The sequence below is a fragment of the Ambystoma mexicanum genome, chromosome 2p (assembly GCF_040938575.1).
Source record: "Ambystoma mexicanum isolate Mex_15411 chromosome 2p, UKY_AmexF1_1, whole genome shotgun sequence".
Taxonomy (NCBI): Eukaryota; Metazoa; Chordata; class Amphibia; order Caudata; family Ambystomatidae; genus Ambystoma; species Ambystoma mexicanum.
The window spans coordinates 1,464,638,121-1,464,665,637 of NC_090923.1; the positions used below are offsets into that span (position 1 = coordinate 1,464,638,121).

Here is a 27,517-nt window from a genome sequence, read left to right on the forward strand (position 1 = left end):
TGCTGTATATGCCAGTGCTAGGTTGCACTGGGCTGCTCTGCGCAATGTTGGGATTTCTTTTAGCCAGGGTGGGCTGCTATATTGCCAGACTAGGACTGCTATTGTGCCAGGGTAAGGGTGCGCTCCGGCGCCATTTTATGAGCTATTCCTTTGTGCCTTGGGTGAGGTAACCCCCTGTGCTAAACTGGCGCATCATCTTGGAAAGTCACAGAGCTTTCCAGATGCACCACTATTAGGGATACTGATTGGCAATACATACATGTTTCTAGCAAATGGGGCTCAGGGCTTTGTAATCATTCACTGGTACTCTAAACTTAGGTGGTCCTCCCCCCATAGAAGTATGTGCTGTGACGTCGGCAGGAAAGTCTCTCTCTGTTTAAATGTGATGTCTAGGTGTCCCTGTGATACACTCGGGGTTCGGTTGTAAACCTCCATCGTAAGGCGCCCAGATGCTGGTTACGAGAGATGCAGGTTCCCTGGATTTAACATTCCACATCTTTCTCTGTTGATCACAGGCTTACCTCGCTGCGTGTAGAAGCACATGCTCAGCTGGGATCCTGTGTCTGCCGCCAACCTTGCAGGTGCCAAGTTAGCATGACGCAAGAGGGCATGTTTCATGCTGGTATGCTGAGGCGCCTCGCCTCACACAAGATGCCCAATGACCTGATGGGATTTGCCAGCAGTGGTTACCTCCTTCCCCACCCCCCACATCATGCCAAGGTACTAAAGTGGCCTCATCCCACAAAGCTTGATTGCAAACATATGTCTCTGTACTCTGAGGCACGCGGAGTGGGCGCCTAGACAGCCTGCTGCTCTTTGGGGGGCATAGTGCACAGACGATCAAGAGGAAACACAGAGGCCAGGCTCAGCGAACCCACCGCACATTTATTTGTTTACTATAAATAATATACATGTTTTATATTTCCCATGTTCCCCCATGCCAGAGGTTAATACAAAGATATATATATAACCGAACAGAAAGACAATAACAAAAGACGTGTATAAAGAACCCAGTGTAAGACTTCTGCCGGGTTTAACATGGGCAAAGACGGTATTGCAAGGCATGACAGGGTGATCAGTGCCAGAGAAAGTGTACCTCCAATCTTTCTCATTGTGATTATTACTGTAACATATTTCTGGACATAAGAGCCTGCAAGTGTCGTCTCTGAGAGGAGTTGTTGCTTCTCATGATGTGGTGGCATAGATTGGTTGGATTGGCTTTGCTGTCGTGTGATAGCACACTGCTCCTTCTGCTGGGACTGTGGCGGGGCCTATCTCTGAGAGGAGTTGTTGCTTCTCATGATGTGGTGGCATAGATTGGTTGGATTGGCTTTGCTCTCGTGTGATAGCACACTGCTCCTTCTGCTGGGACTGTGGCAGGCCTATCTCTGAGAGGAGTCGTTGCTTCTCATGATGTGGCAGCATAGATTGGTTGGATTGGCTTTGCTCTCGTGTGATAGCACACTGCTCCTTCTGCTGGGACTGTGGCGGGCCTATCTCTGAGAGGAGTCGTTGATTCTCATGATGTGGCAGCATAGATTGGTTGGATTGGCTTTGCTCTCGTGTGATAGCACACTGCTCCTTCTGCTGGGACTGTGGCAGGCCTATCTCTGAGAGGAGTCGTTGCTTCTCATGATGTGGCAGCATAGATTGGTTGGATTGGCTTTGCTCTCGTGTGATAGCACACTGCTCCTTCTGCTGGGACTGTGGCGGGCCTATCTCTGAGAGGAGTCATTGATTCTCATGATGTGGCAGCATAGATTTGTTGGATTGGCTTTGGTCTCGTGTGATAGCACACTGCTCCTTCTGCTGGGACTGTGGTGGGGCCTATCTCTGAGAGGAGTCGTTGCTTCTCATGATGTGGCGGCATAGATTGGTTGGATTGGCTTTGCTCTCGTGTGATAGCACACTGCTCCTTCTGCAGGGACTGTGGCGGGCCTATCTCTGAGAGGAGTAATTGATTCTCGTGATGTGGCAGCATAGATTGGTTGGATTGGCTTTGCTCTCGTGTGATAGCACACTGCTCCTTCTGCTGGGACTGTGCACTGCTCCTTCTGCTGGGACTGTGGCGGGCCTATCTCTGAGAGGAGTCATTGATTCTCATGATGTGGCAGCATAGATTTGTTGGATTGGCTTTGGTCTCGTGTGATAGCACACTGCTCCTTCTGCTGGGACTGTGGTGGGGCCTATCTCTGAGAGGAGTCGTTGCTTCTCATGATGTGGCGGCATAGATTGGTTGGATTGGCTTTGCTCTCGTGTGATAGCACACTGCTCCTTCTGCAGGGACTGTGGCGGGCCTATCTCTGAGAGGAGTAATTGATTCTCGTGATGTGGCAGCATAGATTGGTTGGATTGGCTTTGCTCTCGTGTGATAGCACACTGCTCCTTCTGCTGGGACTGTGGCGGGCCCATCTCTGAGAGGAGTCATTGATTCTCATGATGTGGCAGCATAGATTGGTTGGATTGGCTTTGCTCTCGTGTGATAGCACACTGCTCCTTCTGCTGGGACTGTGCACTGCTCCTTCTGCTGGGACTGTGGCGGGCCTATCTCTGAGAGGAGGCATTGATTCTTATGATGTGGCAGCATAGATTGGTTGGATTGGCTTGGTCTCGTGTGATAGCACACTGCTCCTTCTGCTGGGACTGTGGTGGGGCCTATCTCTGAGAGGAGTCGTTGCTTCTCATGATGTGGCAGCATAGATTGGTTGGATTGGTTTTGCTCTCGTGTGATAGCACACTGCTCCTTCTGCTGGGACTGTGGCGGGCCCATCTCTGAGAGGAGTCATTGATTCTCATGATGTGGCGGCATAGATTGGTTGGATTGGCTTTGCTCTCGTGTGATAGCACACTGCTCCATCTGCTGGGACTGTGGCGGGCCTATCTCTGAGAGGAGTCGTTGATTCTTATGATGTGGCAGCATAGATTGGTTGGATTGGCTTTGCTCTCGTGTGATAGCACACTGCTCCTTCTGCTGGGACTGTGGCTGGCCTATCTCTGAGAGGAGTCATTGATTCTCATGATGTGGCAGCATAGATTGGTTGGATTGGCTTTGCTCTCGTGTGATAGCACACTGCTCCTTCTGCTGGGACTGTGCACTGCTCCTTCTGCTGGGACTGTGGCGGGCCTATCTCTGAGAGGAGTCATTGATTCTCATGATGTGGCAGCATAGATTTGTTGGATTGGCTTTGGTCTCGTGTGATAGCACACTGCTCCTTCTGCTGGGACTGTGGCGGGCCTATCTCTGAGAGGAGGCATTGATTCTCATGATGTGGCAGCATAGATTGGTTGGATTGGCTTGGTCTTGTGTGATAGCACACTGCTCCTTCTGCTGGGACTGTGGTGGGGCCTATCTCTGAGAGGAGTCGTTGCTTCTCATGATGTGGCGGCATAGATTGGTTGGATTGGCTTTGCTCTCGTGTGATAGCACACTGCTCCTTCTGCAGGGACTGTGGCGGGCCTATCTCTGAGAGGAGTCATTGATTCTCATGATGTGGCAGCATAGATTGGTTGGATTGGCTTTGCTCTCGTGTGATAGCACACTGCTCCTTCTGCTGGGACTGTGGCGGGCCCATCTCTGAGAGGAGTCATTGATTCTCATGATGTGGCGGCATAGATTGGTTGGATTGGCTTTGCTCTCGTGTGATAGCACACTGCACCTTCTGCTGGGACTGTGGCGAGGCCTATCGGCCAGGCCGCGCCTTTTGCTGCAGAGGATGCCGCATAACTCCAGGGTTAGCTGCCTCTGGTTTTACCTTACAATCCAAAGTGCAGCCTGTGCCCACAAGTGTTGATGGCGTGGATTAATTGATGTGCCAGAAATCTTCATGCTCTTGTGCTCTTTCAGAACCCCCCACTTCTTTGGTTCAGGTTTAACCAACATATTTTTAAGCCAACGCTCTGATGCACATAGTTTTAAAGCAGCACAGATGCACGACTTTCACCTTTATGCGACCACCGATGCACAACACGTTATGCTCGCATCAATGCACGTGTTTGAGGCTCACTGTAATGCATACATTATAGCTCCAAACTGCGGCATCATTTACAAGACAGCACTAATGCAGGGTTTTCTAGGCTCAGTACAACGTTGGCCTAAAGTCAGTGTTTTTCTAGCATTGTACTGATACACGTGTGTTTGTCTATAAAGCACTTATTTTAAGCCTGCATTGACATGTTTGTTTTTCCTGGCCCTGATTTTTGCAGATGACCAATGCATTTCACTTGTAACGTAATTTCAAGGCAGAACGTAGGACCTCATTCCATGCAAAGCAGCGAAGCTGTTGGTCCGGCCTGGCTGGTGCAAGTGATCCCCACCCACTGAAGCAGATCAGTGTGTGGGGTGTTCCGCACTTCAAGAGCACTGCCTTGAAAAGGATGATCCATATGGCCACATTATGGCTCTCTATCAGATGGTGGCTTGTACACCCTCAGGGTGCACAGAGAACAGCAGGTGCTTTAGTGCCCAGCCGGGGGCTGGCAGCTGATGCTCCAGGTCACCTGCTGCCAACTTGAGAATTCCTTGCCCTATGCCTTTTAATGTCCAGTAACGCTATGCAGATATTATGCAAAGGACGTCTGTAGGGAAATCAGTAGATCGTTGAACTAAGTACCAGAATCTCGATACATGGTGATTACTACTAAGGTTTTTATGTTTTGCGATTGAAACAGTTATTTCTTCATTAAAAGCACCCTTTGATGCTGATCCACTGTGTAAGTGTCCACCTCTTGCCGGTGGTGATGTCGTTATACTGGGGATTCCAATAGGCCAGTGATGACATTGGAGGGGAATGAGAAAAGCACCCTACAGTTCAGAAGTCACCACTCGAGAATAATCTCTACTTGTATTTGCAGGGCTTAAACCTTTGATGGGGAATGCCGCCAGGTCTAAGAAATGGTGTCGGGGTGGGGTGGAGTGGTTAAAGTTTGGACACAGAGAGGATTGGTGCAATTTAAAGAAAAAAGTGCCCTAAACATTCCCAACATTTTGTAAAGGTCACTTAGGATCTAATAATCTCCAAAGCAGCAGTTTGGACAATCCGGTGATTGCTGACAGACAGGTTTCTTCAAAAGCTGGTGTGGTGGAGGCTGGTGTGGCAGAGGCTGGTGTGGCGAAGGCTGGTGTGGCGGAGGCTGGTGTGGTGGAGGCTGGTGTGGTGGAGGCTGGTGTGGCGAAGGCTGGTGTGGCGGAGGCTGGTGTGGTGGAGGCTGGTGTGGCGGAGGCTGGTGTGCTGAAGGCTGGTGTGGTGAAGGCTGGTGGGGTGGAGGCTGGTGTGGTGGAGGCTGGTGTGGCAGAGGCTGGTGTGGCGAAGGCTGGTGTGGCGGAGGTTGGTGTGACGAAGGCTGGTGTGGCGGAGGCTGGTGTTGCGGAGGCTGCTGTGGGGGAGGCTGGTGTGGTGGAGTCTGGTGTGGTGAAGGCTGGTGGGGCGGAGGCTGGTGTGGCAGAGGCTGGTGTGGCGGAGGCTGGTGTGGTGGAGGCTGGTGTGGCGGAGGCTGGTGTGGCAGAGGCTGGTGTGGTGAAGGCTGGTGGGGTGGAGGCTGGTGTGGTGGAGGCTGGTGTGGCAGAGGCTGGTGTGGCGAAGGCTGGTGTGGCGGAGGCTGGTGTTGCGGAGGCTGCTGTGGGGGAGGCCGGTGTGGTGGAGGCTGGTGTGGTGAGGGCTGGGGTGGTGGAGGCTGATGTGGTGGAGGCTGGTGGGGTGGAGGCAGTCATTCACACGTCTGGCAACCCTGAAATCTTTCAATTTCCAGACAGACTAGCTCTCCCTCTCCCTCACTTTATATAGTATTCATAGTGGAGGGACATTCTCAAACACAATATGCTTCTTAAAAAGGCATAGCCAGAATTGAGGCCAATGGGTAGTTATAAACGTTTTCTTTGTACTCGGACAGCCATCATACTGATTGTTACTATTATGAAGTAGCACCGTGTAATCAGAACATGCCAACCCAATGCCGCCTGTGAGCATTATACCATCTCATTATGTGCCGGTTGAAATCATTGCTGTGAAATATTTGACAGCACCATATTACAGTACAATTTAAAACCAGAACTTGGGGTTGGCTCACGGTCTATGGCAGCGGGCAGAATGCACCCCTAAATCACATACTGACACATAACAATGTGGTGATAAAATGTTTCGCTTTGTCTTAGGTTTTACTCCTTCGGCGTCCTTACAGTGCAGAGGATGCAGTTCTTATGGCATTTAAAGCTAAGCTCAACAGGAGCCCCTCCAGCAAGCTCCCAGCAGTGAGCTACAAGAAAAGGCACAGATAAGATGAGCATGTTTTCACAGCAAGGCACTTTCTCAGAAAGATAATGTATCAAGTGTCTCGTCATTTCCAAAATGGGATCGACTTCCGATGTGTAGCAAAAACACAGTTCCTCCATCTTGTTGGCCAACAAATGCTGAGTGTAGACTGAGTGAGTTTTTCAAGCTTGGAGAACTTTGGCACCGTTTTTGGAGTTGCACATAGTGCCAGAGTTTGGCTCCTCACGTGTAAGCCGGTGTTGTTCAGAGAGGAAGGCGCAGATATTTGCCATTGGTAGCTTCGGACCCATATTTCACAGGCAAGTAGTTGCCTGTTTTTACAAGTCCTACAGAACTGAGCACCTCCAGCTTCTCCCCTCTTCAAAAAGCCAGTGGTTATCAAACTTTGGAACAACTTGCTTCCTCTTTGATAGTCCTGCAATCATTTCATAGTATGCTTTCATAAGGCAGTCCTTCTTGTATTTGAACCTATTGCTTTTTTATCTGGTTAGCCAGGACAGCATTCAACAGAGCATTTAAGTTGCTGAAAGGGGGCGGGCCGGCATGATGTCATATGTATATATTGGGACAACTGCCAAATCCAGTGAGCTAGTTAGGTTCCCAGTATTCACCAGATTGACTGAAACTAAAGTGTTTGAGCAGCGTGGCTAAAGAACCCACATTCTGGACGAGCCATTGGGGCTTAGGGAACAGCCATCAGAGGCCATCACTGATAGCTGTGTCTAATTGGAGTAGGTTGGCCCTTCTGAGTCAATAGTGTTCCTATTTTGTGTCCATACGGCTTTTACATTTGTCTTAGACCAGCAAGAGTCTGTGACCTATTTCTTTCCAGATACCAAAACAGCAAACTCTTGGATAGAGATCTCTTTGTTGAGGTAACTATCGTACTGCTTTTTGGAGATTCTTCCACTCTTCAAGGCATCGTCAATGTTGAACTGCTTGCCTGATTTTCTGTCGTGAATCATTGATGACTCTCCATTTGGCCCTTTAATGGTGATTTCCTCCCAGTCACACTCCTGGTTTTGCAAGTTAACAAACATCTTCCAGTCAATGAGCCCAAGCTTGTGGGCTTCTTCCGGCGACATCTCCCTGCCTGTGTCCGGGTCAATGACCACAATAGAGCGGCGAAGGTGGTTCTCCCGCTGCTCTCTCTTGATTGCCATGGTTTCCAGACGCTTCTGCAGTGTCTCGATCTCAGCATCTTTGTCCCGAGATATTTTCTTAAGCTCTCCCAGTTCTTTTGACAATGACTGGAATCTGTAGTCGAGATCCACTCCTCTGTCTACCTGTGTCATATTTCTCAGATCTTGCGCTTCAATCACAGTAATCTTAATCTCTGATTGCAAGTGTCTGATCTCCTGCTGCAGGCTTTGCTTCTCTAGCTGAAGTTTGTGGGTCTCCTCCCTTAGATGCTCCAGTTCCTTGTTCATTTTGGAGTTATTAAAGTCCATTTCTGACAGCCGAGACTTGAGCTGGTCCACATCCGCATCAAGTTCCCTCTTGCGCCTGCTTTCCTCCTCCAGGCTGGACTTCAACCTCTGAATTTCTTGTTCTGTCTCTGCATCCCTTTCAACTTCCACTTTTTCTGTGAACACCAACTTCTCTTTCACTTCTGTCTTCTCCAAAGAGATAACCTTGTTGCGTAGGGCATTCAGTTCAGTTTCCAACATTTGCCTCCGGTGCTTTTCCTCCTCCACTTGTAGTTTCAGAAGGTTGTGTTCCTTCTCTTGTTGTGGGTCCTGCTGAAGAACAACCTTCTGCTTAAGCGTAACTTTCTCCTTAGTGTCCAGCTCTCTCTGTTCCAGTTCATTAAGTCTTATTTTTAGTCTCTGGATTTCCAGTTCTGCCTCTCTTCTTGCCTGCCTCTCTCTTTCCAGTTCCTCCAGTTGCCGTTCCAGCTCAGATTTGCGCCGCTGTAACTTGCGCATCTCATCCTGTAGCGCATCTACCTGTTTAAGCTCATTTTCAATGTTCCTGGAATATGAATTGACTTCTGCTTTCAGTGTTGGATCTTCCTCCAACTTCACCACCTCCTGCTGAACGACTTTCTCCCTAACCTGGGAGAGCTCCCTTTCTTTCTGTCTGATTTTCTCTTCCTGGGACATCCTTTCCTTCTCCAATTCGAGACGCTTCTGGTGCTCTTGGGACAGTTCAGCCTTCAATGACTCCACCTCTTGTTTGGTTTTTGGGTCTTCCCGATACTGCAGTACCTCTTGAACAACCTCTCTCACTTGCACTTGGGGCTTGGTCTCTTTCCAGGTCTGAATCTCCTGCTTCAGTTGGGCTATTTCTAGTTCTGAACGTTCAATCACACGAGTCCTGTCCACAATTTCCTCCCTGAGTTTCTCCAGCTCCTTCTGCACCTCTGGATCTGTCTTGTGTGTGATGACTTCCTTTATGATTTCTTTGACCTCCACTTGTGTCCCTCTGTTTTTCAATGTTGTCATCTCAGCCTTGAGAGTATTCACCTGATCTTCGGAGCTGCGGTATTTTCTCTCTTGCTCTAGTAGCTCCAGCCGAAGGTTGGCCAATTCGCTTTCAGCCTTTGGGTCAGGGCGGACAATCTCCCGCACTTTTTCTTGGATGACCACTCTAGCACTCTCTTCTTCGAGGATCTGGATCTTTCGAATGAGCTCATTTTTTTCTTTCAGGGTGGTGCGCACCTTATAAGTCTCCTCTTCATATTGCCGCCGAAGATCAGACACTTCCCTCTCAGAGGCCTGGTCCCTTTCAACTTTCAGAACTTCCTTGACAGTTATTTTGCCTTCTGCCATAGCCCGTTCTTTCTCCAGGCGTTTCAGCTTCTCCTGCAGAAGGCTGAGCTCCTCCTCCTGCTTCTGTCTGAGCTCTGTCTCTCTCTTCATGCTTTCCTGTAGCATCTTGAACTCTGATGCCAACTGGGGGTCATTCTGCAATTTGACTACCTCCTTCTCTGTGATTTTTTCTTGCTCACGATTCTTCTCAGTAGAAAGCACAGTGAGCCGTTGCCTGATCAGTACCAGCTCATTCTCCCGACTTGCCTTCTGACGCTTGAGCTCCTCCAGCTCCTCCCGCAGGCGCAGGTATTCCTCCTGCTGGTTCTTATCCTTCTCTATTCGAGTGACCTCCTTAACCACGTATTCCTGTCCACCTTCCTTTTGCTCATATTCTAGTGCTCGGATTTTGAGTTTCAGGGTCTCCAACTCACTTTGCAGGGACTTGTTCTTTCGCTGCTCCTCTGCCACCCTTTCTTGGATCTTGTAGTATTCATCCTCCAGCTGGGGGTCTGGGACCTTCTTCACCAGTTCTTTCTTTACAACAGTCTCCTGGGGCTTCTGGTTTTGCAGTAGAAGGATTTCATTCTGGGTGGTCTTAATCTCATTCTCCAACTGAATGCGGCGTTGTACTTCATCCTCCAGTTTCTTCTCTGTTTTCCAGGCTTCCTCTGCAGGTCTTTCGGACCTGCTTGTCTGGGCAGAGGACAGCATGATATCTTCCTCGGGTTGCTATGAATTAAAGAGAAATAAAACAATTATTGAGGAGGTGTAGTGATGCAAAAACCAAGAAGTTTGTATTATGAAAAAACGGTTAATGCACCAAGTATAGTGCCTCTCGGACTGACCGCTCTAAATGCTCCCTTTCAATTCAGACCATTATGTAGACCATTAACCAATTTTAATTCAGACAAGAGCCCTTGCAGTTCCCCTTTTTTAAAAATACTTTCTGTCAGTGCCCAGTTGGGGTTGCGCAGAAGGAATGCTTTTGTGAATACTTGGGCCTAGAGGAGGTTTGAAGAAGCGCCAAACACATTCTGTCTCGGTTGCTTAGCAGTTCAATTAAATTAACCTGGAATCACATGCTCAAATTAAAGAAGATTCCCACCAGTTTATATTTTAGATGGGTACTACTAGCAAACTTGATGATCAACCAAGAAAATTGCACCATTATGAAAACAATCGATTTATCAACAGTTAATAAAGAGGTAAATCTTTGAGTAATAGCCAATCGGGAAATAGGAGCTTAACCATGGGTAACAAACCTGAGGTCAAAATCTAGCATATTAAGTAGTTACATATAAAAAAGGAGGGGAAAGGCAAAGGACAAAGTCAGGGAATAACTTACAGAAAGGTAGAAGGGTAAGACATTGAGGAAAGTGTGTTACTTAAATGATGAGCAACAACAAACCAGCTACTATGGGAAGAATGTAAGATTAGGAAGCTTAATTACCTATAGAATTGTTTCATCACACATTCATTCACTGCTACATTAACTTACACTTCGCTTCAATGTGGTGGGGATGGCGGGGTAAAAAGCATGGAAATGCAGAATTGTACTGAGGATATAACTTAATCAACCTTGGGTGCCCATTGGTTACATTAGTTATTAGACCTTGACTCCTTAGAATCTAGACATGAAGTTAGAAAATCACTTCATATTTAAAACTACACCAGATATGTACAGGTAGCAATTTGGGATGATCGCAATTAGTCATCACACCTCTAATAGAACATTGTGAAATGTAGTACATGAAAACCAAGCAAAAACAAAGAGGTGATGGCTGGAAGGTTTAGAATGAATCTTAACCTCTGCCATTGCTCTGGGCAACCCTCCAGACCACCGTTCTTCGCCTGCCAAGCCTTTACAAGTCCAGCACAAATTGCTAGGTCACATCCTTCTGCACGAGACCACAAGCATCCCCAAACATGTTTCAGCCTTGTTGGGCCTCATCAGTGAGGAGGCGGGTATGCCCAGACGTGGGTCCCTTCCCTGCTGGGCCTAGAGACCCAAGCTACTCCTCACTAATGATGCCCAACAAGGCTGAAACAAGTCTGGGGATGCTTGTGGTCTCGTGCAGAAGGGATGTGACTTATCAGTTCGGGCTGGACTACCCCTTCGGGGGTGGTACCAAGCCTGATTTGCATATTGTCTTTCCCCTTTTGTAATGACTTGGCAGGCGAAGAACGATGGTCTGGAGGGTTGCCCAGAGCAATGCCAGAGGGTAAGATTTATTGTAAACCTTTCAGCCATCACCTCTTTTGTTTTGCTATTGCCACCCCGAGTGGGACGGGTATGCCCAGACGTGGGTCCCGTGCCTGCTGGGCTTAGAGACCCAAGCTACTCCTCACTAATGACGCCCAAGAAGGCTGAAATATGTCTGGGGAAGCTCGTGGTCTTGTGCAGAAGGGATGTGACGTAGCAGTTTGGGCTGGACTACCCCTTTGGGGGTGGTACCAAGCCTGATTTGCATATGGTCTTTCCCCTTTTGTAATGGCTTGGCAGGCGAAGAACAATGGTCTGGAGGGTTGCCCAGAGCAATGCCAGATGTTAAGATGAATTCTAAACCTTCCAGCCATCACCTCGTTTGTTTTGCTATTGTACATGAAAACCAATACCATTCTTATCGACTGACAAATGTTTCTGTTCTTTAAACATGCATGACGAGTTAGTAGTGTTCTACAAGTTCTGTCTTGATCCAATAGATTAGCAGTGCCCATTATCGTTGATCCTAAACCAATGGCAGTTGTTCAATGTGATGTTTTTGTAAGACTTGTATTTTGTTAATTCGACTATATGTGTACATGCTATGCATAGTGCACCATCTAGCCATTGGTCTGGAGTGTTACAACGTGTTTACCAAGAATTGAAAGTTAGGCACCAGCAGGCGTGTTCTTGTGATAGTATCACTGTCTGAGTACTCACAACGCTTCTTCAAGTTGATGCCTCACTAGAATAGTTTTTTTGACCTTTGTAAATATGTGAGAGCTCTTGTGTTTCAGAAACATAAATAACTCTTGCTGTTTTTCAGTCATCACTTAAGTGCCAAGGACGAGGTATCTCGTCCTTGGGATTACCTCCCCAGTGCCAAGGACGAGATAGCTCGTCCTTGGCACTTGAGGGGTTAATGAAGGAGAAAATGTTAGAAGGCTTTGAATGGTGAAATACCGAAATCACCAAAAAAGGCCTTGGCACGGGGGGGGGGGCAGGGGGAACCCCAAGCACAAGGGCGATTCATAGGTTTGGGCCTTGTGATTCTAAGATAGATACAAGCTGCAAAAAGATTGCCACTGGTAGGTAAAGGCGTTCTGTTTGCAGCTTGCGAATCTGTTGCATGTTCACATGCTATGCATAGATTAGTGAGCTCTATGTCCTCCTGGTGGGCTGGGGTAGCTACATTATCAGATACATTTCTCAGCCCTGCCTGTCCTACCTGCGGGTCTTCTCTTGTCTGTGTGTGTATTCAGTAATGTGTTGTGGACGTGTGTATCAAACTCAATGTTGCAGCCTTGCATGTGATGTCTAGTGGTACCTATGCAAGAAAAGTGAGTCTAGCGCATGTAGCTCCTGTGTCATGAGCCCTTGTCTTTTATAGTAGCCAATTCTGGGGGAGTGTACATTTATTTATTTCTACTAGATTTATAAGGATCCACCTGTGAATCATCGCAGTCCCTTCATGGCACCACCAGTGGAAGAGGGAAACTATAAAAAAAGCATTTTCACAGACTTGTCACATTGAGACCCAGTAAGGGCAGGGGATGGGAAGAGGATATGTGCAGTTAAAACATAGTGGCCTTGGTACAGGTATGAACAAGTGCGGATACGTATAAGAAAAATCAAACAGCACACGCATGTGCAAAAATAGAAGAGCCATGGTCGCAGACGTGCAGGGCGTGGTAAGGGAGAATGCCAGGCCCTCTGGCACCCATCCATCCTGGTATCAGTGCTAATAGAGGCACTGAGCTGGTCCCTTGCAGGCCAGGGCAGCTGCAGCACTACAGCGAGCAGGGACCCGATTAAAGTATCAACAAGTTGGTTGAAGAGCAGAGTCTCGAGGAGTTTCTAGAAATATATGCAGTGTTCTTCTCCCCCGAGAGTAAGGGGAAGGGCATTCCAGAGATGGGTCTGCTCGGTCCCAAGTGTCTTGCTCCCGAACGTGCCATTCTTGAGTCGCTCAAAGATGAGTGATTTAGAGAAAGCAGATTTTAAGGTTCTTATTGGGTGGTATATGGACTCCTGACTCTGGAAGTAGCCATGCCTGTGGCCCCAGTATTCCCCATACAGAGGGAATTGAAAGATATCCTTGGTTCCACCGGTAGCCATTCGAGATTTAGGGCAGGGGTGTGTGATCATGGCATCGGAGTCCAAGGTTTAGCTTGTCTGCTTTGTACTGGATGACCAAGTCTCCTGCAGCATTATTTAATGCAGTGTGCTACCCATATAGCAATGCCTGCATTTCTGAGGATCTCTTTCTCTTGCACAATTCCAAATGCAATACAAAACTGGCTAGTTTTTCCTAATGGCTTTTGTCCTGTCCATGTATATGACAGCTATAACAATGCCCAACCTGTGCAGGCTTATTTCTGAAACGGAGTATGGTTTTTTAAAGGATATCAGCAATTCAATTGTTGGTGTCACATGAAATTGAGTGGTGAATGTGGATGAGATTCCTGGATATGTTCTAAACACCGACTCGTCTTTGCGTACTGCTACACAGTGTTCTTCAATGGACAGAGTCTGCTGCTCACTGACTATCTCCATGGATGCTACTGCTATTAGGAAATGCACCTCGACCCTCAGATGTCCCACTGAACCTTTGGGGATGATTCAAGTCCATGGGTTCAGAAAGCTGAAACATCAGCCTATGTAGAACTACAGTGTTTAGATGCCAACTTGGTGCTGGTCTACCTACAAGAGGGTCCTGGCCACTGACACTTTATACCATGTTATTTGTTTCTGTGATGTGGTGTTTGATGCCAAAGCTAAAGGATAAACCATCTGTGAATTGCACACTAGGCTACTGTTGAGGAGGTTTAGCAACTACTTTACCACATTCCATGATGTGCTTTGCAACAAACTCAATCCATGTCTTGGGCACTAAAGCTTATCTCATTTGCTAACTAAACTAGTAACAATTTTGCTGGTTTTATGAGAATTCCTTAAAATGTTGATGCATCTTTGAGGCAGTGGCATGTGTCCAATCTCTATGACCTCAGGAACCGGACTGCTAAACTAGAATATGTGGACTGGACTGTGAGTTCTGCTGTTGTTTCTGTGCGCGTACATCTTGACGCTGCAGGCTTTTGGGATGACCCAGTGACACTTTTAGAAGGAGTGGGTACCACACTTGTCTCGTCCAAGTGGGTGCAATGAATATGAGCGTCAATGTGTTATTCCAGCATCTTTCGTATTACCAAGTCTACCAATGGTGATGGTGCAATAGAGTATGCAACTATCCTGACCATCTGATCCACAGTGCGCTGCCCACAAGCTCCTGTTCAGGCAATCATCATGCAAGGTTTTGCCATTTTGCATTCTGTTTTGTGGCTAACCTGTCTATGTGTGTGGTACTCCACCTATGGAAACAGGTTTAAGTGTCTTGCCATGTAGCTCCCATGTATGGTCCTGTTGCATTTCCCTGCTGAGATGGCCCGACATACAGTTTTATAGTCCTGAGATATATTTGTCCACCCATATGGTTTCCCTTTTTAAGATCCATCTTTGTATTAGAGAGAAATTGTGTGAGTGCAGCTCTCGCTGATTATTTATGGAAATCATCGCAGTTATCTGGTATCTATTTTTCCTAGCATGTTTTTCCTCCTTATTGTTGTGTGGAAGTGTTGCAGTGACAGGACACTTCCACTAGTTCCAAAGTGTTGATGTGCATCTCCTTTTGTTGTTGAGTCTTCTTGCCTTCCACTTCCAAGGGTTGGAGATGTGCTACCCATTCGATTAGCGATGCAAGTGTGGACAGAGCTCGAGAAGTGACATCCCCTTAACAGGTTTTGTTTGTTCACCCATTTTCCCAGTTGGATGACCTTTTGTGTATATTCCCCTGGATCGTCCCAGTCTCTGAGTTGTGACCATTGTGATCATTGTGGGCAGAGGCACTTTTGGACATTATGCCATCATACCCAACAGCTTCATTGCAGTCCTCATCGTACAGTCCTATGACTGTATTATCTGGTTAAGTGAAACTGTCACCGGAAAACCCTGCATCTTTTCCAGTGATGGAAAAGCCAATGACACTAGGAAGGCCTGATCTGTTCCCATTAATTTCTTGGATTGTGCTAGTCTTAGACTTGGTTTTTCTGCATGTAGTGTGAACCCTGATTTATGCAATAAGTGCCGTGTGCTGTCTGTGTTCATGTTGAATTCACTGGCACTGTTGTCCATTATCCATATTTCATTTGCCAACAGATCGATTGTGGTGTCAGCTTTGGTTAACTCAAGGCTTGATTACTGTAACAGGCACTACTAAAACTAATACACAATCGCTACAACTCGTGGAGAATAGTGCTGTTCATGCTGCCTTTGGCTACGTAAATTTGATCATATCTCCATTTCCAGGAAAACGCTTCATTGGCTTCCTGTGCTACACCGGATCTCACACAAGATCCTGTGCCTGGCCTATAAATGCTAGTCTTCCACCGCACCAGGCTATTTGAAGAAACAACTTTCTGTTGATCTTCCGGCCCGTCATCTATGCTCGGGAGACCCCCACAAATGCATACAACCATGATTCAGGCTGGCAACATTTGGGGGTTGTAGCTTCCCAGTGAGGGCACCTAGAGAATGGAACTCTCTCCCTCTCTCAATAAGGACCTGTGATACTCTCTCAGGATTTAAAAAAGTTCTGAAAACCTACCTCTTGGAGTCATTGATTGGCTGCCCTTGCAGTTCCACCGCTGCCTCTTATTCAGAATATCTGTCCATTGGGTAGATGTTGTCTCGTCTCTATCATATGGGTAAGAGTTTTGCTGCTGTGTGTATGTTTCCCCCTAAAATGAGAGATGTGACCCCTAAAACAGTTTCTTGCTTAACAGTCTGATGGACAAGACAGGTTATCTCTGTTAAACAGCATAATGATAATGCTGTGCCGAGTTTCTGGCCAGAACCAGCAACCACGAGCCTTGAACATCCCCCGACTACTAAGCCAGTAGTTGCTTTCTGGCTTTCAGTTTCTACTGCATCTAGGCTGTTCTCAATGGTAGTTTTCAAGGTATTCTGGCAATCCTTAAGTAGGTCCTGGGTCCTTGCAACCTCTGCCAGCATCTTTGCATATGGCTCAATGTCATCCCACTTGGAACAGCCAGAGTGACCTAGTAACACTGTTGAATTGGCTATCTGTAGGTTATCTGCAGTTAATGCCCATTTTCCTCACGTGCTTTGTCTGTTGAAGCTTCCGAGGACAGGGCAGGCTTTCCATATCTCCTCTAAGCAGTTGTTACAATCACAATCTGTTCTAGGTTGTCCTCACAGGGGATCGTGAGTTGCAGGCTTGTCTCCTTCAGTGGTTACTCCTTGACGTGCTTGAGCACAGCTTGAGCCAACATAGTGTGTCATAGCTGTTATGTTTTTACTGATTCCAGAATAGGAATATAATGGTGTACAGGCATTGGTTCATCTAGAAATTCAAAGAGGAAAGCCACATCCTCATGTTTCCCCTCTGCCTCAATATTGAATATAAAGGCAGCTCTCTTCATAGTCACAATATTTGCAAATTAGATCTCTCCTATGTGGGTATTTAAGTAAAGTCTCAGGACCTCATTACAGGTTTGGCAGTAACCTTGCCGGTAAAACAGTCCGGCTGCCGCCAAACTTGTGATTTTTTCCAGCACCTGCGAATGGGCAATTACCGGGGCATTCCAGCCCCGCCGGACCCAGTATTTGCCCATTCGCAGGCACCGGAAAAAAATGCTCCCCATTTCCATTTGAGTCCCATAGGGCTCAATGGGAATGGGGGGGAGGTCGGATGCACGGCACAATTAAGAATGGTGCTGGTGCATCCGACATGCTGCGCTTGCGGGTGCCGCTCTGCCCACCATGGGGGATTCAACTTTTATCTTAGTGACTTTTAAATGTCTTTCCCTTAAACCTTTTACAGGTGTAGAAATTACTCTCCTTGTGGTCTCTCAGGATTCACCAGTTACATACCCAGTCCTTAGCAATCCAAGGGAATTGATGCTTGCACTGAGGGCAGAAATCAAAGGGAGTATTTCCCATGATGCCTAGACACAAGAAAGTCTCACAATCCAATCATCAAAAGAAATAATGTTCAGTTTCATATGTCCAGTGTGATGAATCCAATGCAATGGAGTCATCATGGATTCCCAGGTAATAACCTCTTCCCATGTGGCATTGGGACAGCAGCCACTACCTGATCCTGACCGTGGGGGTGGCTATATGAGGGAGGATCACATGGGAGGAGACAGCCACCGGGGAGACATTATGGCTTCATTGGATGGGGCGCGGTATCCCCAGATTCCCATGAGGAAGACCCCCTGTTGCCCAATACCCTAATGCCCTATTGTCATGTATCTGTTTCTCCCTATATGCAAAATAAGAAAACCCTTTTCAGTTCTAGTATTCCTTCTTGTAGAACTGATCCTGCATATGAAATCATCAAGGACTCTACAGCTATTGTGCATCAAAAGCCATCAATGGACCTCAACTCCCGCAACCACCTGAGACGAGGTGGATGAAGGAGTTAATGCAGAGCAACAGGAACCACAAGAGGATTCCTGGGCGTTCGGCAGCCAACAGAAGCAGCGGTGTCCTTACCGGGAGCTGAGAGGAAACCAGTGAGCAGGAACGGATCCACAGGAGAGCCTGGACAGATGTCAAAGCCACCCAGAGTGGGAAGGAAGCAGCAAAGGAATGCCACCTATGCACGAACAAGTCTGAAGCTGCTACAGAGAATCAATGAGTCTGCTAGAGCAGAGTGTGGACACCGTGGCATTTCGGTGGCTGTGCCGAAGGGAATTCATCTGAGCATTGCTTGGCTGCGCCAAAGGGAATTTATCTGAGGATTGCTTGTGAACTAAAAAGGCAGAGTGCCAACTTGAACCCCATTAAGAAGTGAATGAAAATGTGAGGGAAAGCATATGAAAACTGTGAAACCAAGTAGATATACCAATTCAAGAAAGATATATGCTACTTGAAAGTAAAAATGAACTATAAAATACATGAAGTCCTGCAAAGCATTCACCAGGCAGTTAAAGTAGAAGAAGAGAAGTCCTGGCAGCATAGTATACCAGACAGTTGTGAGTGCAACAGAAGTCCTGGCAGGGGAGTACGTCAGGCAGTTGTGAGTGCAAGAGAAGTCCTGGCAGGAGAGTACACCAAGCAATAGAAAGTGCATGAAGATTCCTAGCAGGGGACCAGGCAAGTAGCAAAACCTACAAGGAGTGTCAAGCAGAAACAGTGTTTGCTAAACAAAGCAGGACATTATTTTTAAAAAAGGCACTTGTGTTTACAGAAGCAACTTTTATTGAAGGAAATCTGCAACGCTGAACAGGTGTTTTATAACAGTATTGTTGTGGGCTACAAAAGGACACCAAGAAGATATAGAGACATTTGTGGCACTAGTAAAGAATCCAGGGGAATTGAATCCCCCTCTGGAACTAAAGTCTTTGCCATTTTTGGAGAACATTTAATCTTTTATTTGAGAACACTTTTTGTGAATATCATGTTATAGACATTTCCCTTGTCACTTTATTATTTTGTTTTAGTGTGTCAGGATAGAACATTTGGACACAAGTACGGCTTTTGATTTATGACATCCTGGCAAAGACAGATCCTTAATTTTTGGTTCTTAGGTAGGGAAACTCCTCTTTAGAACAAGGTCAGCAAAGCATTTTCACCTGCCCTTTTAAGTTGCATAAAAGCCTAAAGCCAAAAACATGACAACTTTGTGTCCGGCTTTCATTTCTGAACCCTCACGCCTGCCTCTAGCGCAATCACTGAATACATTCTTCGAATGGATTGTGTCCTCCAACGTATTCCTCATCTTTGATAATCATGTCCAGCTTCGGCTGCTTTGGAAACATTTTCTTGGCAGAGGGTGCCGTGCGTCGATGGCGTCGAGTCGATGTCCCTCGAAAGCCTCTGTCGAGGGTGATGTCATTGGGTGTACAAGTAGCACGCGCGGTGCCCGTTGGCTTGAGTTCCGTTTTTCCACAGAACGTGTTGCTTCGGAGACTCGGCACGCCTCGTTAGTATATTTCTATTACGTAGTTCGTTCTTCGACAGAAAATCATCGAAGATGTCATCATCATCAAACCCGACTACCCCTTGCTCGGGTTCCAAGAAGTGCAAATAATGCAGTTAAAAAATGTTGATAACAGACCCGCATCGATCGTGCCTATGGTGTTTGGGAGAAGGCCACGACACAGAGGCTTGCTCAAAGTGTCAGGCGATGACGGATAAAGCCCTGCGAGAGAGGAAGGGGAAATTACAGGTGGGTCATAAAACCAAAACTGACTGATCCTCGACCGCCAACTCTGGAGATCGTTACTCTCGACGCAAGAGTGAGGAAAAGAGGTCAAGATTCTGAAGTGGCTGCTGCCACTCTTCGTCTTCGACAAAGAGATCGAAGAGGCGACACCACCGATCGCCATCTTTATCGTCATCAGACGAGTACCCCAGAAAACTCAGGTGCCGCACTAAATATTCTTCATCTGCAGAGTGGGATGCATTTCGTCTGAAAATGCTAGAAGTTTTCGAAAAAAGGCCGTGCCTTCTTTGGAAGCTGGCCGAGAGCGTTCCCGTTCTGACACTTGCGCGCCCTCGACCCCGGGTGATCGAAGAAAGACCTATCGAGAGCTTTCGAGGTCTTGGATAAAAAAGAGTCACTCGAGTCGTGACGAGTGCTCAAGGTCCTCAACGCTGTCGAAGACTCCTATGTCGAAGTCAAAATCTTCGAAGGTGGTCGTCAAAGCCTCAATGCCATCGGCGCCATTTCCATCAATGCCATCGACACACTTGTTGACGTTGACACCGAAACCATTGGCGCCGAAGATTTCTAAGGTTTCAACTCAGTCCTCTGACCATGTGGCAGCAAAAGAAAAAGCTGCTAAGCCAAAGCTTTCCACAAAACTGACTCTACCTCCTAAAAAATCTTACACTCCTTTGCCCAGGAAGGAGTACTTTAAATCTCTTTTGAAGAAGAGGAAAGATCTGAGGAAGAGGAGGTTCCTTTTGGTCTGGAGTTTGGTACTCCTAATGTGCCACAGTGTTTAATCTCTGAAGAAAGTAAAATGAAAGACCTTATTGACACATTGCACAATCCCAGTGGTGTGGATACACCGCCAGAGACTGAGTTTGGCAAAACAGAGCCAGGCGAATACGCTGACTCTTCTTATCGACATCTGATGTCAAGAGTAGTAGAGTATTTCGGCAGGGCTAGACCACCAGCCCAATTTATTCAGGATGATCTCACAGACATTCTAGACCAAGGTCCACCTACAGACACAGGCAAAATATTGGGAGTCCCCGGATTCTATCCCGGCTGTGGATAAATTCCTCACTAGAGAATGCTGCCCTTCCAGTAGCGACTATCTGTCCAAACACCCCACTCCCGAGAGTCTGGTGGTCCAGGCAGCCACAGCTAAATTTAACAAAGCAGCGTACCCTACGATCCCTCCGGATAGGGACGACAAGCGTGTGGATGGATGGGCGTGCAAGGTATTTTTGGCTGGAAATATGGCCCTGAAGTCGGCCAACTCCACATGTGCCTTAGCCAAATTTTTGTACACTCTATGGGAGTGCATCTCCATGGCATGGCGGAGCACATACCAGAAGGGGAGGAAAGGGACGGCTTCCTAGCTATCGTTAAGGATGGCAAAGAAGCCATGCAGTCTGGATTGGATACTGCAGAAAGCATCAGCAGGTCCATGGCTACTAGCACAGTTATGCGCAGATTTTCATGGTTGCGGTAGTCGGGTTTTCCACCAGATGTGCAGTGCAGTCTCATGAACATGCCATTTGATGGGTCTCACCTTTTTGACAACAAGGCTGACGAGAGCCTTGAGAGGTTGCAGACCTCAAAGGCGGCTGTAAAATTTTTAGGGGCCGCTGTTAGGCAACCTCAGCCTTTTTCGTTCATCAGGACAATCTTGGAGGGGACAATCTTATCGTTACTAGTCCTTGTTTGGAAAGGCGAGAGGAATGGCCAGTCAAGAGGCCAAAGGAAAATCCTTCATGGTGGATGAGGTAAAAGTGCAAAGCCAGCCCCAGCTGCACATTCTTTGCCATCAGCAGCTGCAGTAACTACCTCAAAACCGCTTTGAGAGCTTGCGTCACGAAACACCAGTGGGGGCAGACTGTCTCAGCATCTGCAAGAATGGCGAGACATTACTTCAGATGCCTAGGTTCTGGAAGCACTATCAGTTTCGAGTCCTGCCATTCGAGTTGACCTCCTCCTGAAGGGTCTTCACCAAATGGATGGTGGTGGTGGCAGCGTATCTCAGGAGAGGGGGGATTCATGTCTACTTCTACTTGGACGATTGGCTGATCAGGGCACGCTCTCCGGAGCAAGCCCTAGATCATCTCAAAGTCACATGCCACTCCCTTCACAGACTGGGCTTCTCCCTCAAAGAAGTCACAGATGACACCTTCCCAACGGCTCTAATACATCGGAGCAGTATTAGATACATCCTTGGGAAAGAGCTCACCACCCAAGGCAAGGGCTCAAGACATCCTTCAGATGGTTTCCAAATTTCAAAATGCCCAGGATCTTCCAGCCTTCGATTTATTGAGGATGCTCGGCCTCATGGCATCCTGCCTTTTTCCGGTCCCAGAAGCCCGCCTGAGAATGAGATCCCTTCAATGGGCTCTGAGAACTCAATAGTCCCAATTCTCAGGAAGGATGACGGACCTGCTTCAGTTTCCAAGCAGGGTCGCACAGGATCTCCTGTGGTGGGCCTGCGAGGACAATATTCTAAAAGGAGAACATTTGTTGGCCACCATGGCCGGAGATTACAGTAGTGACAGACACCTCACTCACGGGTGGGGAGCCAATGCCAACGGTCTCACAATCAGCGGTCGTTGGTCTCCATCAGAGTCCAAACTACACATCAACCTTTTGGAGCTGAGGGCAATCAGACTAGCGCTGAAAGCCTTCCTGCCTCTCTACGGGGAAAGAATGTCCTGATAATGACGGACAACACAGTGGCTATGCATTACCTCAACAAAAGATGAGGTGTAGGGTCACTGGCACTACGCATTTCCACAGATCCCCGTCATTCCTCGAGTAATCAGGAGGTTAAGACGGTTCGGAAGCTGCATGATCCTAATTGCCCCTGATTGGGCCAGGAGAACGTGGTACCCGGACCTTCTAGACATGTCCATTTGTCCTCCAATTCGTCTTCCGCAAAGAGAGAATCTTCTCTCGGAAAGGGAGGGACAGGTTCTCCATCCAGAGGTCAACACTCTCAACCTTCACGCTTGGTTTCTGAAAGGCTAAGATGCAAGGATTGAGACCTCCCGGATGACATCATGGTGGTGTTGCTTTATACAAGAAGGCCAGCAACAAAGTCTCTGTACCGTTGCAGTTGGAACAAGTTTTGCAACTGGTGCAGGGAAAGGAATGTTGATCCTTTTCTATGTTTACTTCCAGAGGTGTTATCTTTCCTCTTATCATTGGCACATAAAGATCTCAATGTTGGGACCGTCAAAGGTTACCTGACAGCACTTTTCATCTTCAAGCGCTCTTCGGAAGAATGCTCTTATTTTAAAATTCCCTTGGTGATTCAATTCCTAAAAGGGTTCACAAATGTGTTCCCACCTTCTTCCTTTCAAGTCCCAGTTTGGGACCTTAATCTGGTTCTAAAGTTTTTAATGTGTGCCCCATTCGAACCCTTGCACACATGCCCACTGAGGTTGTTAACCTTTAAAACCATATTATTGGACACATTGACATCTGCATGTAGAGTGAGTGAGTTGCAGGCACTTTCTTCCAGGCCACCCTATACCGTGTTCCGCAAGGACAGGGTTGTGTTTAGGGTAAAACCATCCTTCCTACCAAACGTTGTATCTGATTTCCATCTGAATCAGAAAATGATTCTGCTGGTGTTCTACCCCTGCCGCATCCTGGTAAAGAGGAGGAAACGCTCTGTAGGTTGGACCCTAGAAGAGCTTTAAGCTTCTATATTTCTAGGCTCTCCAAGCTCAGAGGGGATGATCAACTCTTTATTGGGTATACCGGAAGAAAATTGGGTCAAGCTGTTTCAAAACAGACCTTATCAAGGTGGATTATACTTGGCATCTCGCAATGCAACAAATTGGCAGGCAAGGACCTGCCAGAAGGTTTGAGGGCCCACTCTACCAGAGGTATAGGCCTCTTCGGCAGCTATTCAAAGGGGCGCACCTATTAAATGTATCTGTGATGCAGCAACTTGGTCTTCACTGCATACATTCACAAGGCATTACTGTTTTGATGCTTCCTACTCTCAGGATGATGCATTGGTAAGGCGGTACTGTATTCAGCCTTATAAAATGCAGACAATTTCAAATTCTACTCTCTCCTCCAAATTCTGCATACTGCTTTGGGTGTCTATCAAAGATGAGGAATACGATGGAGGACACAATCCATTCAAAGACCAAGTTACTTACCACCTGGTAATGTTCTTTCGACTGGATGTTCCACCAACATATTCCTCATCGCCCTCCCAGCCTACCCCTATGTCGAGTTTCTCATGCTGTTACAGCTTCAGATCTCGCAGGGCTATCTACTACTTGCTTACACTGACAGCCAACACAAACAGGAGGGAAAACTAGAACTGAGGCCAACGGGCACAGCACTTGCTACTTGTACACCCAATGACGTCACCCTCGATGGAGGCCTTAAAGGGACATTGACTCGACGCCATCAACGCATGACGCCCTCTGCCAAGATCATTTTTCCGAAGCAGACGAAGCTGGACGTGATTATCAAAGATGAGGAATACGTTGGAGGAACTGCCAGTCGATAGAACGTTACCAGTTGGTAAGTAACTTGTTCTTCTGCACCATAAAGCCTCAGCTCTGTAGTTTTTCTCTGCTGCTTCTCAGTCTAAGATCAAACTGCTGCTGGAAGAATACAATCTGAGTATTTTGACATAAAGGAGCATTGTGGGTGGTCTGTATACTTAATAAAGGGATGCAATTACAGGAACACCCATTCCAAAGTTTAAATGTAGTGTATATATTTCATAGCTAATTTAAAAGGTAGTACATATGTTAAAACTGCTTATAACTGGGAAATAGCGTGTTCTTTACAATTCAACATACAGCTTTTTGTTATATTAGAGTTGTGGTACCCTCTTACGAGCGATTTAATATGCTTTACGTTTAGGGGCATTGTTACAATTGTGGCTATCATATGAGGCTGGTATGAAATAGTTGGGCAGAGGATGGTTTCCAATGAAATCTTTATTTGATATAAAGGTATTTTTCCAAAATGTTTCAGTTAGTAAAATATAGACAGTGGCAGAGCTCAGTTGTAACTGAACCTAAAAAGCATGAGAGATGACTGGTGCAATATTGTTTTCGTTTCTAGGAGGGATTGGTACTACAGTTAAAGAGAGATGAATAGTGCAATATTGTTTTTGTTTCTGGGAGGTATATTGGCACTACAGTTCGAGAGAGATGAATGGTGCAATTTCTTTTTGTTTCTGGGAGGTATTGGTACTACAGTTAAAGAGAGATGCATGGTGCAATATTGTTTTTGTTTCTGGGAGGGGTTGGTACTACAGTTAAAGTGAGGTGAATGGTGCAATATTGTTTTTGTTTCTGGGAGGGATTGGTACTACAGTTAAAGAGAGATGCATGGTGCAGTATTGTTTTTGTTTCTGGGAGGGGTTGGTACTACAGTTAAAGCAACAATTGAAGTAATTGCAGAATTATAGCTTATAGCACTGCCGTCATTCAGAAATTAACATTGTGAAAAATGCATCTAATAATTATTTAAAAATGATAGGATGTATCATTAGGTAGGTGTAGGTCTTCATAAATCAACCGTTTTAATATTGGAACATACATTATTATGAATGATATCCTAAAGATCAAATTACTATACAATGGGCCTCATTACGACCCTTGCGCTCCCGGAATGAAGGGGCCGGCACAGGACCAGCCCCCTTCATTCCGGGAGCGCGTATTATGAGTTTCCCTTCGCGGACCCGGATCAGACATCTTTTCTGGGTCCTGCGAGGGGAAGAGGGAGGTAACAAAGGGACACTTATAACGTGCCCGTTGTTACCTCCATCCCCATTCCCATTAAGCCCTATGGGGGCTCAAATGGGAATGAGGAATGGTTCCTGCGAGGAGGACTTACCGGGTCCTCCTAGGTCCCCATTGCAGGAACCCGGTAAAGGAGCCCGGTTTGGAGGCAGCCATGGAGCTAATAGCTCCATGGCTACCTCCAAACTCGTAATGAGGCCCAATGTTTCTAACCCTATCCTCCACATGTTTCGCTATCTTGAAGTCTTTAACTGCTTCTATGTTCTCTATTTATTCCTTAAACACCATTACAACAGACTTTTTCACACATTCTCAATATAGTAAAACATTATCAAGATCAAAGGGCAGGTTGTGACACATTGCCTTGACCAGTCATGCCTAAGGAACTATAAGTAATCATATAAATGGAATAGCAAGGCTTTGCAAACAACGCTTACAAATGAATGAAGAGTTATCAACAAATAACATTAAATCATGTTGTTGACTCTCTAAAGACTTTAAGACAAACCAAGACATGACATCTTACTACCTCTAAGACACATTATCTACATGCCTATCAAAATATTTTTGGGAATCACACAATAATTGTTCATAATTGCCCAAATATGACCTAAAGAATCTTGGAGATAGCGAAACACGTGCAGGCTAGAGTTTGAACCATTGTACAGTACATCGATCATAAGAATACATGTTCCAATATTCAAATGGCTAAAGTATGAAGACAAAATGGTTTACATTTATTATCAGCATCTCCGAGATGTGATTCAAAGGTCAACACCAGTTTCTAATTTCTGAATGACAGCCGCGTATAAATCCGTCGTTACTTCAATCATTACCCTTATACAGACACTAGCTGTTGGGTGTCTTTGCTTCAGCTAGTGCAGCCTTCCATAAGAGGAAGTGAACTGACATTGGCACAGACAAATAGCAATTACCCCAGCATCAATTCCATACCTTGAAAGCAAGCCAAGCTAATTTATCAGAGAAACTGTTTAAATATGAGACTTTCAAAGCCTACTGCTTGTTTGCAGTGAGCTGCCATCTTGCCAAGTTTGTGATGGTAATGATGTGGGGGCCCCACAGAGCTAGTAAACTTTGCCTTCACACTCTCATCTACTCAAACATTGGGAGGTGGGGTAGGTTTATAAGCTGATGATCAATCAAATGTCTCTTGCACTGTGTATGAACCTTTTCCCCATGTTTGACACCCAAGCCCTACTGGCATTCTTTCACTGCTCCCTCACGTTGCTAGAGGGTATGGCTGCCTCTCTGAATTAAGACAGGATCTTTCTATTTGCTGCCGCTACAGCCAGTGTTCCCGAACCGCCAGTGCTTCCGGAGTAAATTATCTGAGTCATGCATTAGACAAAGGTCACTGAAGTTGGCATGAACACTGATGGGTACTCTACAAGGGTCGTCTGGAACCAAAAGAGGCTCTGGAATGTTCAAAGTACCCCCATATTAAACATTTTCAGCAAGCCCAGCCCTTTCCCTATGAGAGCACTTGGAAAGAAGTTGCCACACAAAAGAGGCCCAGGGTGAAGAGGCCTACCAGGAAATCTCCAGAGATCCCTCTAGGCCAGTGGATCTACGATGTGCCCTCTAAAAATGTGTTCGAGGCCCATTTTCTCGAATTTCTCATTTTTGTGTTTACACATTTGACTGCAATAAAATGCATGGGGAGACCCCCGCAACCCATCCCCCACCTTGATAAATACCTAAACCTAACCATCCATCTATATTTGTGGCGGAATGTGTTAAAAAAAAAGAGAGAACAAATTGGCCTCGAACAAATGGGCCTTGGAGGAAGTGGGCATGAGCGTAGGCCAGTCCACCCCGCGTACTCTACCGTTGTGGGATATGGGCTGCCCATAAGAAACTAAGAAAGGTGTGTCAGGGAAAGCAAGTATGACTGGATTGTGGCAAATGAAAAGGATGGGAGTGAGCAAAAATGCACCGAAGAGGCAAAGAGGGGATGTGACTATATAGGGTTTGCTTTTGCCTTAATCTGAGGGAGGCTAATTAAGGGAGAATGGAAGGAAGATAAGTTAACTCCGAACGAATGTCATAATTAAATGGCGAATGCCGGGACGAGTGCGCTTGCCAAGAGAGGTGTCAGCACTGCTTGCCCTCTAGGACTCCTTACCTGTCGCAGGAGAGATTGTGCGAACTCCAGGTTTTGCATCCTCTGCTTGTTCACAGCGTTGACTTCAGTAAACCTTCCAACCAATACGGTTTCCTGGAACAGAGAAGATTCCGTTAAGTTTACTAGA

The 27,517-nt window shown here is 46.6% G+C and overlaps 1 protein-coding gene across 2 annotated transcripts in view; it reads right to left on the bottom strand.

Annotated features, from left to right (window-relative positions):
- Window positions 1-865: 865 nt before the first annotated feature.
- The window catches only part of PPL (periplakin), a 261,709-nt gene continuing 235,057 nt past the window's right edge, over window positions 866-27,517 (bottom strand). For both annotated transcript variants that reach the window (XM_069646041.1, XM_069646043.1), the window contains exons 21-22: window positions 27,391-27,483; window positions 866-9,751 (exon numbers count right to left, since the gene is read on the bottom strand). In XM_069646041.1, the coding sequence (XP_069502142.1) occupies window positions 7,085-9,751; window positions 27,391-27,483 (2,760 nt within the window). In that variant the 3' untranslated portion in view covers window positions 866-7,084. The remainder of the gene's footprint in view (window positions 9,752-27,390; window positions 27,484-27,517) is intronic.